General features: G+C 40.7%; 1 protein-coding gene across 1 annotated transcript in view; it reads right to left on the bottom strand.

Moving 5' to 3' along the window:
• The window catches only part of LOC131696830 (polyunsaturated fatty acid lipoxygenase ALOX15B-like), a 30,425-nt gene extending 19,776 nt beyond the window's left edge, over window positions 1-10,649 (bottom strand). The window contains exons 1-2 of the mRNA XM_059033374.1: window positions 10,482-10,649; window positions 2,524-2,709 (exon numbers count right to left, since the gene is read on the bottom strand). Of these exons, the coding sequence (XP_058889357.1) occupies window positions 2,524-2,685 (162 nt within the window). The 5' untranslated portion in view covers window positions 2,686-2,709; window positions 10,482-10,649. The remainder of the gene's footprint in view (window positions 1-2,523; window positions 2,710-10,481) is intronic.
• Window positions 10,650-13,855: the final 3,206 nt, after the last annotated feature.

The raw sequence follows: 13,855 nt of genomic DNA, 5'->3' as shown, positions 1-13,855 counted from the left end.
TAATGGTGGTTTGAGTACCCCTTTCCCTGTAAAGCGAGTCATTAGACAAGGGTGCCAATTGTCTGGAATGCTATATGCATTGGCTACAGAGCCTTTGGTCATGACTGGTCTGTCCATCCCTCAGGTTTCCAGTGAGCCAGTGAAGATCACAGCTTATGCTGATGACATTAGAGTTATAGTGATCAATCAAGCAGATATTGTTCAGTTAACTATCTGTCAAAGACTGTTTGAAAGGTTGTCATCAGCAAGGATAATTGGGCTAAAAGCAGTGGTTTGCTTATAGGAGACTGGAAAGGCGGTCGTCCTCCAGATTTACCCAGTAGATTACAATGGAGCAAGTGTGGAATCCGTTATCTGGGAGTATATCGAGGTGATGACCGCATTATAAAAATGGGAGGGAAAACTGGAGAAGGTGAAGGCCAGACTCCAGAGATGGAGGTGGCTCATCCCCCAACTCTCCTATAGAGGAAGAATGCTGATAATCAATAACTTGGTGGCCTCTAGCTTATGGCATCGTTTTATCTGTTTAGACCCACCGGAAAGTTTGGTTAGGCAAGTTCAATCAGTACTGTTGGATTTCTTTTGTAGTGGAGTGCACTGGGTGAGAAAGAGTGTGGTCTATTTGCCATTGGTTGAAGGGGGACAGGGCCTTACAGACATTTCCAGCAGAATTGCTGCGTTCCGGCTTCAGGCCCTGCAGAGGTTGCTGTATTCCCCGAGAGACATTCTTGGATGTAGTTTGCTTCATTGTTCCTTCGCCAGGTGAGTGGGATGGGGTTAGATAAAACTTTTTTTGTCAGTTTAATACATTGGGTCTGAAACAGCTGCCAGAATATTATGGCAGTTTATTTAAAGCATGGAAGCTACTGACAGTAAAGAGGGATCCTGGGAATGTAACCTTATACTGGCTGTTAGAAGAGCCTCTTGTAGCAAATCCTGGTTTAAAAACAAAATTGGGGGGAATCCAACAGTTTTATAGAGCATTTAGTGAGGGCAGGAATAGTAAAACTGAGACAGCTGCTGGATTATCGCAGCTTCTCATGGACGAGGTCAGAGCCCTTGGTTTCAGAGCCAGGAATCCGCTCTGTTCGCTTAGCTGAATGTTTCATTAATGAAGTGTGCAATGCCATGCCTGAGGAAAACATAGAGCTGTTGGAGGATATTTTTAGAAATAAGACTCTGCCTCTGCCTGACCCTGATTTTCCTGATTTAGATATTCCCCTGAACTCAGTCTGGACTCTGATGTGCCAGGGAAGCTGTTGACTGTTAAAGATCTGAAAGATCTTTCCCTGGCTACAGTAGATGGGAAGAAGCGGTATAGAATTTGTGTAAAAACACAACATCAGAAACAGCTTGAGTCGTTACCTGATACTCCTTGGGGAGAGACGCTGGGGGTGAAAGGACATATACAGCCAGCCGGGGGTTCCTTATACAAGCCACCACAACCAAAAAGATCAGGTGATCTGCAGTGGAGAATTTTACACACTATTGTTGCTGTTAATTCTTTTGTGTGTATTATTAACCCTAAAGATAGTTGCCCTTTTGCTCTAAGAGACTGTTTTTCATTGTTTTCCTTTTTGTAAAAGATTAAAACCCATGTAAGGAGGCTGTGTGGTCCAGTGGTTAAAGAAAAGGGCTTGTAACCAAGAGGTCCCCGGTTTAAATCCCACCTCAGCCACTTACTCATTGTCTGACCCTGATCAAGTTACTTAACCTCCTTGTGCTCAGTCTTTCGGGTGAGACGTATTTGTAAGTGACTCTGCAGCTGATGCATAGTTCACACACCCTAGTCTCTGTAAGTCGCCTTGGATAAAGGCGTCTGCTAAATAAACAAATAATAATAATAATAATAATAATAATAATAATAATAATAATAATAATAATAATAATAATAATAATAATAATAATAATAATGTTAAATGTGCTGAGAAATATTATTGTTGGATTGGGTTTCCAGTTCAGTGACGTAATCTTTATTTTTGGTTTTAGATTTAACAAAAAGGACAGATTTAAAATTCAACTTGTCAATTGTATTTTTGGACAAGCCAAATTGGCTATTTTAAAAAGTAGAAGAAATAAGATGAATTGTTTTAGTAATCAAGATCCTGTTACCATTTTTAGAATGTTGTTATTAAGCAGAATGAAGCTAGATTTTAGTTATTATAAAATTACAAATCATTTAGAGAGCTTTCAGCAGATTTGGTGTATATATGATGTGTTGTGAGACATTGAAGATGATAAACTGTGTATGAAGTTTTGATATTGTGTTTTTTGAATTCATATAATTGGCTATTCTTTATTAATATTTAATTAATGAAACAATTGTGTTAATTTGTTATGAAATATTGTTTAATGTTTGTCTCAATGTTTTTGACTTTTTATAAGTGTTTAATAAAGTATTTTAAAATATAAAAATATCTATCTATCTATCAATCTATCTATCTATCCATCTATATATTTATCTATCTGTATATATGTCTATCTAGCCATTGTATTTGATAAACTCATAATGAATATACTCACCCTTTCATTAAAGAAATGCAGTCCTTTGTGGTCCAATTTCATTTTGTTACTCTGGCCTTTGGTGCCGATCAGAGTAACTGACAGAGAATCTATAGTTGAGGCATGAGAGCAGTCTGCAGTGATAACTGAGATGTGATAAGCATAACTGAGTTCGTTCCCCATTGTGAAGCTTATTGTTCTCAACTCCTAGACAAAGGAAGAAAAAAATATATATATGGAGAGAGAGAGAGAGAGAGTAACCATGTTAAGTATTGTGATACAAACCTCTCTCTGCCATTATTTAAATTTTCCATTTTAATTATGTGTCGTTATCTAGGCTAATATAAACTTTTTATTACTAAACTTTTTACTTCAGCCCTTACATATCATTCCTTTATTTTACACAATGGAATTTGAGGTAGCCTAGGCTTCAAAACGGTAAAATTAAACACTGGTCATTTTTTTATTATTATTCTTAAAATTGACTTTTTATTGCTAAATACAAATATAAGAAATTCAACATATAGCGACACAACATCATACTGTTTCAAAGCAGGATTGTTAAACTAAACTTAAACCGGAATTGACCATCTAATAATGTAATCCAGCCGTACCACCTTAAACATGGTGTTTGGTCGATCCACGGCGAGTATGAAAACGTTATCAATGGGTGCTAGTCGCTATAGTGTGTCTGCTGGTCAGTGTTTCCCAATTCTGGTCCTGGGGACCCCTTGTGTCTGCTGGTCAGTGTTTTCTAATTCTGGTCCTGGGGACCCCCTGTGTCTGCTGGTCAGTGTTTCCCAATTCTGGTCCTGGGGACCCCCTGTGTATGCTAGTCAGTGTTTCCCAGTCCTGGTCCTGGGGACCCCCTGTGTCTGCTGGTTTTTGTTCCAACTGAGCTGCTCTTAATTACCAGTACTTAACTGAACCCTTAATTGAACTAATAATGTACCTGATCAAAGTTTTTGAGTTATTTGTTAGCTAAAGAATAGGATATTTCAAAGATAATGTCTAAAATTGTATTAAGTAACTTGAAATGTTCAACTTTTTACATGAACAATGAGAATAAGGTCTGAATTAAGCACACTATTGGTTGAATTAAGAGTTTGATTGAGAGCAACAACAGAAAACTGTTATTTAGTTCATAAAAAGTTGGGAGATTTCAAGTTCCTTATATACAGTTCCTTATATACAGTTCTTTAAAATAATTCAAAAACTCTGAATAAAAACCAGCAGGCACAACGGGTTCCCAGGAGCAGGACTGGGAACGTTAGGTTACTTTCCATAACCCTGGTTCCCTGAAAGAGAAGACAACCACCAAACATTATGTATGGGATATCCCTGCCCACTGGGTAGGTATCGCTGAGCTCTTTATATCAGAGCTGCCAATAGGCCCCTTCCTTGTATGATCCACTCGGTCCCGCCCACCGAGGTTATAAAACTACTATCCAAAGGAAGCCATTTCTCTTTTTCCGTCGAACCCATGAGGACGACCGAAGCGATCTCGCGGTTGGTGGTAATCTTCTCTTTCAGGGAACCAGGGTTATGGTAATTAACCTAAAACATTATGTATGGGATAATGTATACCAGAGCCGTCACGAGGGAGAAGGAACGGCAGCATATGAGGGACGCACAAGCACTGTCTAACCCAGAGGTTAGCAGTGTGAACTTACACCCTCAAGGACCCTCATGCCTAATGAAGGCAGAGCAGGGTCTACCACATTAACCCTTTGCGGTCCATTTATTCAGTGCGTCTCAGGCGCGTCAGGTCCAATTTATTTTCACATGCACAGTTTATTTTAGACACGCTGTTTAAAAGTATTTTCTTTCACGGTAAAACAGGTTTAAAAGGCACTGCATATCAACAGGACACACAGTACTGCATCTCCAGCCCCGCCCTACCCGTTGTTCGCTGTATTTTTCACATACCTCTTCATAGTAGTGCATACCGATAAATCATCTCCTGATCACTCGTTTTATCACTATACTCCTCAATAATGTGATCCAAGTCATTATTTTATTTCTATAACATCTCAAAAAAGCTCTGTAAATGTCCGTGATATTCTTTGAGCACTGGGTGCAGAAGCAGCTATCTTGTTTGTTTATGTCCGTGTTATCTCTGTGGTGCTGGGGCTATCTGTGTTTCTCAGATACGCCCCTTTTTTTCGGCTTCTCTCAGCTCCTATTGGTCTCACTCGGCCATTGAATGGTTTTCTCGGCTTTTTCTGGAGAAAAAATGACTAGAGACCTGTTTTTTACGTCTTTTTGATGATGTCGGACAGGGTCCCACATAGGACCACAAAGGGTTAAGACGGTAGAACCTGGAGAAGGTATGCGGGTAGCACAGCTAGCCGCTGTACAAATATCAGACATCGAGGCACCTCTGAAGAGGGCCCAAGATGCAGCCAACCCTCTAGTGGAGTGTGCATCTACCCTACCAGGTGGGGGGCAAGCCAGCACTATTAAATGCAGTCAAGACTGTATCCACAATCCAATGCGACAGATGCTGCTTACAGCGGGGCTGTCCTAAGGTCAGTGTCCCGTGACAGACGAAGAGCTGGTCAGATTGACGCAGAGCTCTTGTGCTATGCACGTAGCATCTCAATGCCCGCACTGGGCAGAGAAAATCTAATCTCTCATCCTCCATTGAAGCAAACGGAGGTGGATGGAAGGACTCCAGTTCCACAGACTGACTAACGTGGAAGGCTGTCATCACCTTGGGGAGGAAAGCAGAGTTGGTGCGCAGAGACACCCTGCTGCCATCTTCCCAATACGCATGCAGGAGCTGTGCACAGACAGCGCCTGCAGCTCACTGACCCGCTTAGCGGAGGTGATAGTCAAGAGGAAGGCTGTCTTCATAGACAGGTACTTCAACTCTATGGAGTGTATGGGCTCAAACGGGGCCTCGTGAGAGCCTCCAGTACAACATTGAGGCCATTCGGGGAGAACAGTCCTCCTAGGAGGGCGTAATCGCCGAGTGCCTTTAAGAAAACAGGTAGCCAAGAAATGCACGCCCGGAGACATTGAATCTACGAGGCATGGCAAACAGAGATAGCCACTAAATACACCTTCAAGGTGGAAGGTGACCTACCAGCATCAAGCAGTTCTTTCAGAAACTGTAAGATGACTGGCATAGGGCAAGATATGGGGTCATGGCTTCCAGCCAGACACCAAGCCTGGAAATACCTCCACTTATAGGTGTACAAAGACCTAGTGGAGTCTGCCCTAGCGCTCTGCAATGTACCCACAACCGCATCTCATAGCTCTAGGGCTAACCAGCGGTTCCTTTCAGGGGCCAGACTCATAGCCGGAACCTGCCCGGTCCGGGTGCGAAAGAGAGCCTTTCGTCTGACTGAGGAGATCCAAGCGAAGTGCATCTCCCAAAGCTGGCCGTGCAACAGCTGGCACTAGGTCAAAAACCAGACTCTCCTGGGCCACTTGGGGGCCACTAGGAGAACTGACGCTTTCTCTTACCTAGATTGCTCCAGTAAAAAACCAACTGTATAAATTGGTAATTGTATGTAAAGATAATGTGTAAAATAAATAAATAAATAAATAAATAATATAATTGTATGTAAAAATAATGTGATATCTTGTAACAATTGTAAGTTGCCCTGGATAAGGGCATCTAAGAAATAAAAAATCATACTTTTTTTGGGGGGGGGCCTGAACCCGCCGCAGCAGGCGGGCCTACATAGCCAAGAGGGTCTACTCGACAGCGGGGATGTAGCAATGCCTAGCCCCATGGAGGAGACGCAGCTGGAATAGTCACTCAACAGCGGGGATACAAAATGCCTAGCCCCGTGAAGGAACTGTGTACTCTCCGGAAGAAAAGACAACCATTCGCGGAGGACTGCACAGGCAGTTGCTCACACATGACAGACAGATACAAAAGATGGCCTATTGCAAGCGAGGAGGCCGCTGAAAGACAGAAAGACAAAACACTTGGTCTAATCAAAGTCATTGATTCCGAGAAAGCGGCAAGCCAGCTTTCAGCACGAATCCAAGGGAAATACAATCGACTCGACTCGAGAAGCTCTTTTCTTATCAATACGCTCAGCTAAACACAGAGGTCTTACTGTACTGTCTTGAGAAGGAAAAAGAGAAATGGCTTCCTTTGAATAGTAGTTTTATACCCTCGGTGGGCGGGACCTAGTGCATCATCCAAGGAAGGGGACTATTGGCAGCTCTGATATAAAGAGCTCAGCGATACCTATCCAATGGGCAGGGATATCCCATAATGTTTGATGGTCATCTTCGAATTGAAAGGGAAACACTGGGCTACTATGTATAGCTGTTTTCACACTACACATTAAAACCCAGGTTGAGTCGACACAGAGCTGCCCCCGGGTGACTCAACCCTGAATTCAGCCCTGCATGCATTTACATTTGTATTACTCTGCAATGTATGGGTTCAGATTCGTCCCGGAGCTGGACACAACCGTTTCAAACTACATATTTTCAACCAGGTCAACCCGAGGCAAACGCTTCATCCTGGCTCCACAGCCCCTGATTGAAACTACAGCGGAATAATGATTTCAGTCTTATAAAACCTAATGTTAAATACATTAAGAAATGCTTTTCAAATGTAGCCTAAAGACAGTGGTAAAGTAAAGCACAGGGAAGCATTGTAAAAGCACAGTGAGGGACAGTACAGTAAGCACAGGGAAGCATTGTAAAAGCATAGAGAGGGACAGTACAATAAAGTACAGGGAAGCATTGTAAAGCACAGAGAGGGACAGTACAGTAAAGCACAGGGAAGCATTGTAAAAGCACAGAGAGGGACAGTACAGTAAAGCACAGGGAAGCATTGTAAAAGCATAGAGAGGGACAGTACAGTAAAGCACAGGGAAGCATTGTAAAAGCACAGAGAGGGACAGTACAGTAAAGCACAGGGAAGCATTGTAAAAGCACAGAGAGGGACAGTACAGTAAAGCACAGGGAAGCATTGTAAAAGCACAGAGAGGGACAGTACAGTAAAGCACAGGGAAGCATTGTAAAAGCACAGAGAGGGACAGTACAGTAAAGCACAGGGAAGCATTGTAAAAGCACAGAGAGGGACAGTACAGTAAAGCACAGGGAAGCATTGTAAAAGCACAGAGAGGGACAGTACAGTAAAGCACAGGGAAGCATTGTAAAAGCACAGAGAGGGACAGTACAGTAAAGCACAGGGAAGCATTGTAAAAGCATAGAGAGGGACAGTACAGTAAAGCACAGGGAAGCATTGTAAAAGCACAGAGAGGGACAGTACAGTAAAGCACAGGGAAGCATTGTAAAGCACAGAGAGGGACAGTACAGCAAAGCACAGGGACGCATTGTAAAAGCACAGAGAGGGACAGTACAGTAAAGCACAGGGAAGCATTGTAAAAGCACAGAGAGGGACAGTACAGTAAAGTACAGGGAAGCATTGTAAAAGCACAGAGAGGGACAGTACAGTAAAGCACAGGGAAGCATTGTAAAAGCACAGAGAGGGACAGTACAGTAAAGCACAGGGAAGCATTGTAAAAGCATAGAGAGGGACAGTACAGTAAAGCACAGGGAAGCATTGTAAAAGCACAGAGAGGGACAGTACAGTAAAGCACAGGGAAGCATTGTAAAGCACAGAGAGGGACAGTACAGCAAAGCACAGGGACGCATTGTAAAAGCATAGAGAGAGACAGTACAGTAGCATTGTAAAAGCACAGAGAGGGACAGTACAGTAAAGCACAGGGAAGCATTGTAAAAGCACAGAGAGGGACAGTACAGTAAAGCACAGGGAAGCATTGTAAAAGCACAGAGAGGGACAGTACAGTAAAGCACAGGGAAGCATTGTAAAAGCATAGAGAGGGACAGTACAGTAAAGCACAGGGAAGCATTGTAAAAGCATAGAGAGGGACAGTACAGTAAAGCACAGGGAAGCATTGTAAAAGCATAGAGAGGGACAGTACAGTAGCATTGTAAAAGCACAGAGAGGGACAGTACAGTAAAGCACAGGGAAGCATTGTAAAAGCACAGAGAGGGACAGTACAGTAAAGCACAGGGAAGCATTGTAAAAGCACAGAGAGGGACAGTACAGTAAAGCACAGGGAAGCATTGTAAAAGCACAGAGAGGGACAGTACAGTAAAGCACAGGGAAGCATTGTAAAAGCACAGAGAGGGACAGTACAGTAAAGCACAGGGAAGCATTGTAAAAGCATAGAGAGGGACAGTACAGTAAAGCACAGGGAAGCATTGTAAAAGCACAGAGAGGGACAGTACAGTAAAGCACAGGGAAGCATTGTAAAAGCACAGAGAGGGACAGTACAGTAAAGCACAGGGAAGCATTGTAAAAGCATAGAGAGGGACAGTACAGTAGCATTATAAAAGCACAGAGAGGGACAGTACAGTAAAGCACAGGGAAGCATTGTAAAAGCACAGAGAGGGACAGTACAGTAAAGCACAGGGAAGCATTGTAAAAGCACAGAGAGGGACAGTACAGTAAAGCACAGGGAAGCATTGTAAAAGCATAGAGAGGGACAGTACAGTAAAGCACAGGGAAGCATTGTAAAAGCACAGAGAGGGACAGTACAGTAAAGCACAGGGAAGCATTGTAAAAGCATAGAGAGGGACAGTACAGTAAAGCACAGGGAAGCATTGTAAAAGCACAGAGAGGGACAGTACAGTAAAGCACAGGGAAGCATTGTAAAAGCACAGAGAGGGACAGTACAGTAAAGCACAGGGAAGCATTGTAAAAGCACAGAGAGGGACAGTACAGTAGCATTGTAAAAGCACAGAGAGGGGCAGCACAGTAAAGCACAGGGAAGCATTGTAAAAGCATAGAGAGGGACAGTACAGTAAAGCACAGGGAAGCATTGTAAAAGCATAGAGAGGGACAGTACAGTAAAGCACAGGGAAGCATTGTAAAAGCACAGAGAGGACAGTACAGTAAAGCACAGGGAAGCATTGTAAAAGCACAGAGAGGGACAGTACAGTAAAGCACAGGGAAGCATTGTAAAAGCACAGAGAGGGACAGTACAGTAAAGCACAGGGAAGCATTGTAAAAGCACAGAGAGGGACAGTACAGTAAAGCACAGGGAAGCATTGTAAAAGCAGAGAGGTCTCTCTATCTCTCATTATATTATCTTTTTCTTCTCATTAAATTGTACATTTTAAACAGGCTTACCCTCTCCCTCTCGTACACTTTTCCCCCCTCTTTATTCTCTCAAGTTCTCTTTTTCTCGAGGTTCTTTGTAATTCTTTAAAAATCTTTATTTTTACTCGACGGGTTCTATCTCTCGCGCTCACTCGCTTTCAAATTCAAATTGAACTTTATTGGCACGATATTGAGTTTATGCATTAAGTATTGAAAAAAAGCATTTACAGAACGAAAACACAACAATATGGTAACCAGGCTCACCTGCTGCTCATCCCATACGTAAGAACCATATATAAAATATATAGACAAGAATGTATTTTAAATAAATGACCCATATATATTAGTAGGTTATTTCAAAACTAGGTGAATGTTTTTAAAATGTATTAAAACATAGGGATAAAGATATAAATCGATTTTAAATAGTACAAAATCGGCCGCTTTTTGTAATACGGCACATATATTTAAAATGTATTACAAATATTAAATAAACACATTTTAAAATATATTTTGAAATATTGCTTATATGGCCTAAAAATGTATTGAAATTATATTTCATTTGTATTAAAAAAAATCAACACACCATATATAGATATTATATACATTTTTTGTGTATGAATAATATATTCCATGTATTATTATTATTATTATTATTATTATTATTATTATTATTATTATTATTATTATTAAATTTCAAACAAAATATTCAAAATATATTCCCTCCATATATTAATATACAAACACTAAACCTATATATAAAATATATGAACCGGTACTTCAATACATATTTCCATATATTGAATGTATGGGTTGACGGTTTTTTAGCTCGTCTTGTATCAGTATTCGTTCAATTTCATATAACCATTACCTGTGTAAATTGCAAAAATCAAAATAGGCTAAAATATATATTTTAAGTCGTCCCGTCCTCCCTCTGCCTCTCTCTCTGTCTCTCTCTCTCTCGCACACTTTTCATTTATCCAGTCTCAAGAGGTCGCCTTCATTTTATAGCTGCCTTTTTTTGTTTTGTTTTTGTTTTTTACAATTAGGCTATTTTAATTCCTCCCTCTTTCCGACCCTTTTTAATTGTTTCCTTGTTCCTTACAAAAAATCAGCTGAATCATTACCTGAAAGATTCCAGTGAACTTGTTAAAAAAAAAAAAAAACTTGGAAAACTGCCAAACTAACACAGCTTATGATAGAACAGACAACCGTTTTACTCAAGCCTTTTCAAACTTAGGCCCTGTCCACACTATGCCTTTAAACCGTATTAGTTGCATTTAAGCCGGCTTAAAAGTGCTAAATACGGTTTGCGTCCACACTACGCAGCATTTAATACCTCAGGAGGTAGTCTCGAGTCCGGTTCTAATTAGATCGCACCAGGTAGTGCGGTTTATCAGAAGTGTGGACGCTGTAATACCAAACGACATGTTTTGTGTATCCTCAATATCCCAAAATGCTTTGTTGCTATCAGTGTACACTCCGCACTAGGTATTCATTTTTATGCTTCAAAAAATCTTTCAGGGCATTTAGTTAAACTAGTGGGGAAAATCGTATTTTTCTTGAATCGTACTTGTACTTTCTAGAACCAAAGTCATGGTATTTCTCTTGCTCTTAACCGTATTATTACTTGTACTGTGATCCTTGAAATGTATCTAAGAAAGAAAGAAAGAAAGAAAGAAAGAAAGAAAGAAAGAAAGAAAAATAAGTAAATAAGTAATAAATAAATAAAACACAGCGTTAAATTAGGCGACTGCAAAAATGAAATTGGAGTTAAAAGTAGGATCGGGAATGAACAAATCACGTAATTTGTCAGCTCTGTTTGAAATAAAATTAAGAGGACCAGAATTAGGCTCAGGCAAGATATGAAGGTAAAAACAAAGATTGTTTTGTAATTAAAAGCTTTTTTTGAGTTTAATTATAAAACAGAATCAGCTCAATTTGTTTAAAGGGACTTCACCTGATTAAAAATAAAACCTGAAAACTTCAAGCCCTACGTGTGTGTGTGTTCGGATTTACTCTTTCCACAATACTTGATATATTTAATTTATGCAGTATGGACCTCTGTTAATATGGGGCATAACACATTATTTTAAAATAAAATACAGTGCATGGTGGGATACTGTCGTATTAATTCCCACGGTTCGTTGCGCTGCTGGGAATTGTAACTGAACTAACTATTCTAATGGTGTGTGGACGCAATAAGCCTGACTAAACATGAAACGGTAGTTCAGTGTGGATGCTTTGAGCTGGATTAATTAGAGCGGTTTCGAGTACTGGAGCAATCTAGGTAAAGTACCATGCTCAAGGGTACCACAGCAGTGTCCCCCACTGGGGATTGAACCCACGCCCCTCTTGTCAAGCGTCCAGAGCCCTAACCACTACTCCACACTGCTGCCATAGTGTGTGTTAACTCATATATTTTGCCATAGGTACGGTGGCCCAAAAGTGCAAGTCAGTGTCATCTTAAGTGCAGGCGAATCTACAAAGATGCATGTCGAATTCACAGAGAAGGGTGGCGAATACAGAAAAACTTATGACGGAAATAAAAAGGGGCAGCATCTTAAAAGGGTGGCGAAAACAGAAAAGCATAACGGAAATAAAAAAATGCTTTCCTGTATTTGCCACCCTTTTAAGATGCTGCCCCTTTTTATTTCCGTCATACATTTTAATTTCCGTCATGCTTTTCTGTAACCGTATAGTAGGTTGATAAATACGACATAGCATAACACGCACCTTATCCTTGGATAAGACGTGCCTTACCGCGTAAGAACCTTTAGTAAATGAGGCCCTATGTGTCTATCCATCTGTCTTAATGGCTATCTGTCTATCTGTCTTTCTATCTGCCTATCAATCTATCTATCCAGCCTATCTAAGTTGCTAGCTATCTGTCTATCTGTCGATCTATCTGTCTATCTATCTGCTTGTTCTAACGAGCTAGCTATCTGTCTGTTATCTACCTATTTAACCATTGGTTCTTAATCCTGGTCATGGAGGACCCCCCTGTCTGTCTGTCTGTCTGTCTGTCTGTGTCTCTGCTGGTTTTTGTTCCAACTCAGCTGTTCTCAATGACTTCATTGAACCCTTAATTTAAGAATTTTTTTTTAATTATTATTGTTTAGCTTATAAAAAGTTGGAGAATTCAAGTTCCTTTTAGACAAAGAAGTAATTGAGAGCAGCTCCTCAGTTGGAAGCAAAAACCAGCAGAGACACAGATAGACTGACAAATAGACAGATAAACTGACAGATAGATATAGAGACAGACAGATAGACTAACAGACAGCTAGATAGACAGACAGACTGACAAATAGACTGATAGACAAATAAACTGATAGATAGACACCCCCCGCCCCTGTGTTGTAGTAAAAGTGTTTTCGAATGACTGTGTAGAGGTTACCGTATTGGCCCCGAATTTAATGCAAGGTTTTTCTCATAGGGTTGTCAACCCTCCAGGATTGCCCTGGAAACTCCAGGAATGAGAGATAAGAGAGATATCCAGTGCTGAGAGCAACCCAGGAGAAAATCACATCACAAATGAATATTGAATGTTGAATCCAATTTATACAGTAGTCCAGTCAGTGTGTAAAATGTTATGGAAATGTGCGTTTGTCTGCCCAACAGTTGCACTGTGAGTGCATTTCTTATCATGTGTCTATGACTTTATGTCATGATGTAAAGTCTGTGCTGTAACAGATATATATGCACGCAGGCATGCGGGCACGCCGCGCATGTGCGTTTATCATTAATGTCATTACGCTATGTGATGAAACCTCCCATATAGATCCAAACAGAGTTGGCAACCCTATTTTCTATCAGATCTCAAAAAATAGTCCAGTTGACATGCTCAATTTTGTCTGTAGCCTATGTTCCCCCCATCAGTTGTGAAATGTGTGTAAGCGTGTATTCACTTTACTGAGTGTTAGAATAGGACTACTTCTGAAAATGGATAAACCGAGCTGCAGTGATCAAGTGAAAAAAAAAACTGAATCGAAAAACGGGCAAGTATCAAAGGGATTAAGAAGAAGATAAGATGCAAATTTTAAGATCATGGTTATCAGAGAAGCTGCCGTGCTGCTGAAAAATTCAGTGTCACCGAAAACAATGTGGCGGGACCACAAAGAACAGCTACTGAATGTCAACCCTCAGAGAAAATTATTTCGTGAATCATTTGGGCTATTGTACATTTTCTGTGCTGTGCTTTTTTTTATCATTTCTCTTTGAAAAGTCACCTTAGATTCAAAGCAT

The sequence above is a fragment of the Acipenser ruthenus genome, chromosome 11 (assembly GCF_902713425.1).
Source record: "Acipenser ruthenus chromosome 11, fAciRut3.2 maternal haplotype, whole genome shotgun sequence".
Taxonomy (NCBI): Eukaryota; Metazoa; Chordata; class Actinopteri; order Acipenseriformes; family Acipenseridae; genus Acipenser; species Acipenser ruthenus.
This window is presented reverse-complemented; position numbering and strand designations above follow the sequence as displayed.